General features: G+C 38.5%; 1 protein-coding gene across 1 annotated transcript; it reads left to right on the forward strand.

Annotated features, from left to right (window-relative positions):
* Positions 1-1,129: 1,129 nt before the first annotated feature.
* Positions 1,130-2,089, forward strand: LOC124371834 (protein ZBED8-like). Its single transcript, XM_046830189.1, is given in 3 exon segments — positions 1,130-1,501; positions 1,504-1,772; positions 1,774-2,089. Coding segments are annotated over 3 exon segments (957 nt in total).
* The last annotated feature ends 1,588 nt before the right edge of the window (positions 2,090-3,677 follow it).

Below are 3,677 nucleotides of genomic sequence, written 5' to 3' on the forward strand. Positions count from 1 at the left end.
TGTTGTGGTGCTGAAAAAAGTAATAAACCAATTCATCGAGGGCTCTAATTTTACCTTTATGTCCCTACTACATTAATAGAAGAATTTGTTGGTCCAAGAGTGACCTAATTTCTAAGTTTCATGTCTCTATGAGCTTTCCGTTAAGAGTGATCGCACAGACAGCAAACAAAAAGACTCAATTTTACGCACAAACTGTTACTTAAGTGTGTCTGGTAGGCTTGCTTACTTGAGGTAACCAGTCAACCGGTGTGTTACTAACTAGCATTCATGGAGTGCATTCTACTGCATCTCTTCACTAAACTTGCCTGTCCAATTGAGGTCAAACTTATACAACAGTAGGCTATACTTTCAAGGACCTTTAACTATCAACGAACAATTATTGGAGTGCCGGTTTATATATATTTGCTATTTGCATATTGATTTAGATTTGTATACCAATGTTTGATATCAGACCACCGGGATAAATGTCCATTACCTAAAACAACCTAATATCTCTCCGCGTATTATTTCTGATTACGAGCTGCCCAGTGGGAGTAGTATACTTAACGTATGCTCTAGATCAGCGGTTCCCAAACTGGGGGGCGCGCCCCCCTGGGGGGGCGTGGAGAAAGTCCAGGGGGGGCGTGACACCCAAATGAAATAAATTAAAAAAAATTACAAAAATAATTTCCTCATAATAATACTCCCCTCCCGCCATCCATGACCCCCACCACCCGTTACCTCCATTTGGCCTTGGCGTGAGTGCGAGTGTCCCTCCACCCCTACCACGCCCGCCTACCACTACCCCCACCGCATCTTCAATCCAATGTCAATAACCTTGCACTTTGTTCAGTGCTTGCGTTGTAACTAGTCCGTTCGCCAGTCCGTTGTGCCAATAGTGCTTTCCGTGAATTATCGTCAGCGTGTTTGCTGTATTGTGGGTGTTCTGTAATTGCTGCGACGTTTTAATTGGAGTAATTGCTTTTGTGTTGTGTGAGTTCTTTGTGAAGCTGAATCAGAGAAGATGAACACGGCAAAGAAACGCAAGTATATTGACGATTATATTCAATATAGGTTTGTTTCCTTGCTTAAAGATAATGTTGATCACCCTCAGTGCGTTATTTGCTATGAGGTATTAAGCAATGACGCGATGAGGCCTAATCGTCTTCTGAGACATTTGTCAACCAAACATGCCTCTTTAAAGGACAAACCTAAAGAGTTTTTCGCTGCAAAATCTAAGAATTTAAAGCGCATGAAGTTAGATAGCACTGGAGCTGCTGCTCAGTCATATCTAAAAGTGCTTGAAGCTTCATATGAATTATCTCTTATTATTGCTAAGGAAAAGAAAAGTCACACTATTGGTGAAACACTTGTTAAACCGTGCATTTTAAAAGCAGCCGATGTTGTCCTTGGAACTGATAGTAGGCAAAAGCTATCACAAATACCACTTTCAGACAACACCGTAAAACGCCGCATTGATGATATGGCCAAGGACATTAAAAACCAGGTGGTTGATGCAATAAAAAAAAATCACCGTTTTTTGCTATCCAGCTTGACGAGAGTACAGACATAGCACAATGCTCTCATTTGCTTGTATATGTTCGTTACATTGAAAATGAAAGAATGAAGGATGAACTGATGTTTTCTACTGAGCTGTTGACCACTACTAAAGCTGTAGATGTGATGGAAGCAGTATCAGACTTTTTTAAGAAACACGAACTTTCTTGGCAAAAACTTATTGGTGTATGCACAGATAGTGCTCCTTCAATGCTGGGTTCTCGTTCAGGCTTTGTTGGTCAAAGAGAAGAATGCTGATGTGGTTGGGATTCATTGTTTTATTCACCGCCAAGCCTTGGCAGCAAAAACTCTTCCTAACGAACTCAATGCTGTTTTAAAGCTTTGTATTAAAGTAGTCAACTACGTTAAGAACAGTGCATTAAATACTCGACTGTTTAAAATTCTGTGTGAAGATTTAGGAAGTGATCACAAAACGCTGCTATTTCATACAGAAGTACGATGGCTATCAAAAGGCAATATGTTGGGAAGACTATTTGAACTCCGTGATGAAGTGAATAACGTTTTTGGCACAGCAGAAACAAAACGAGCTTAGTGCAGAGTTCAAAAAACCCTGGAACCAAGTGATTTTGGCCTATTTATCAGACTTTTTTGACACGTTAAATAACCTAAACTTGAGACTGCAAGGTGCAGACTCAAATATAGTAACACATCGGGATGCCATCAAGATGTACGTTGAGAAACTACAACTTTGGATACGTAAAGTGTCAATGAACCCCAGCAACTATTCAAGTTTCAGCAAAGTAGTGTCAGTCTCAGAAGAAGTATGTTTTGAGGACGTTTTTGAAGGACCGCTTTTGAAAAACTTGATAATTGACCATTTGAAGAACCTCAAGGAGGAGTTCAGCAGGTACTTTCCTAACTTGTCAGAGGAGTTGTACAAACTATCAACTGACCCGTTCAACATGGACATACAGTTTGCTGCCAGAAGAGTTTGCAAGAGGAGGGAATAGAAATAAAAAATGACTCTGCTGCAAGATACGATTTTTGACAAAATGGACAAGCCCTCATTTTGGGTTAAAGTACTTAAAAGTTTACCCCAGTGTTTCAGGGAAAGCTGTTCGGATGTACTTGCCTTTTTCAACAACATACATGTGCGAAAAAGCGTTTTCAACTCTTGTGGCGATCAAAACCAAGTACCGCAACAAACTTGATGTCGAAAGTGACCTACGCTGTGCTTTGTCTGAAACTCAACCCAGAATCTGTCAGCTTATCCAGAACATGCAAGCGCACCCATCTCACTAAATTACATTTTATGTTTTGTTTTTGTAAGTAGGTAGGCCTATTGTTTCACCTTCCTTAAATTGAAAATGTATCTGTGTTACAATGTTAAATTTTGTATCAGTTATTATATTCGTTTTTCATGTAATACTTGTTTAAATTTTCACCATACGTACAATTATTGATATGTGTAGGGGGGCGTGGGGGGGGTCTCCAAATAACCAGAGGGGGCGTGGTACAAAAAATTTTGGGAACCCCTGCTCTAGATATTAACTATTTATTTTATAACATATTTAAAAATATATGATTCATTAAGCCTACATTATTTTGTAATATTTCAAATTTGGACTGACGTACCGGAGTTTTACATGCAGGTAATTAATAAGAAAATAAATTTAAAATAATGTATAAAGCTACTAAAACATGAGCAGCGTACACCATATTAAAATCGTGACCCAATGCAACGTGTTGTGTGATAGAAACAGTCAGTGAGAGAACAGCAAGGGTATTAGACACTATACGATTAGCTGTACGTGTTGGAATCCCTCAGGTAGCGCTGTTACATTTGTCTTAGTTCTGCTGAAAACCAGGTTAGTCTACAGGGAGTTACATTAATGTTTCATGTGTGATACGTTCTAACTTACCATGCAAAACTTTATATTGATAATCTTATTCATTATACGTAATTACTTTTTTTAAGTAAGTGCTAGCCTGATAATAATGTATTCCTTAGTCTATGTGACCTATATTCAATAACACTTATGATATAATTAGCTGTGGGGAATATAAGCATAATGGTCAAGTATTAAAATTTATAATTTTATAGCAGGCAAAGCTTTATTAGAGGCAGGAAACCTTTACGATAGTAGGGAAAGAATACTCAGTCCCATATGTTGTAAAAA

Source organism: Homalodisca vitripennis, unplaced genomic scaffold (genome assembly GCF_021130785.1).
Source record: "Homalodisca vitripennis isolate AUS2020 unplaced genomic scaffold, UT_GWSS_2.1 ScUCBcl_2076;HRSCAF=6466, whole genome shotgun sequence".
Taxonomy (NCBI): domain Eukaryota; kingdom Metazoa; phylum Arthropoda; class Insecta; order Hemiptera; family Cicadellidae; genus Homalodisca; species Homalodisca vitripennis.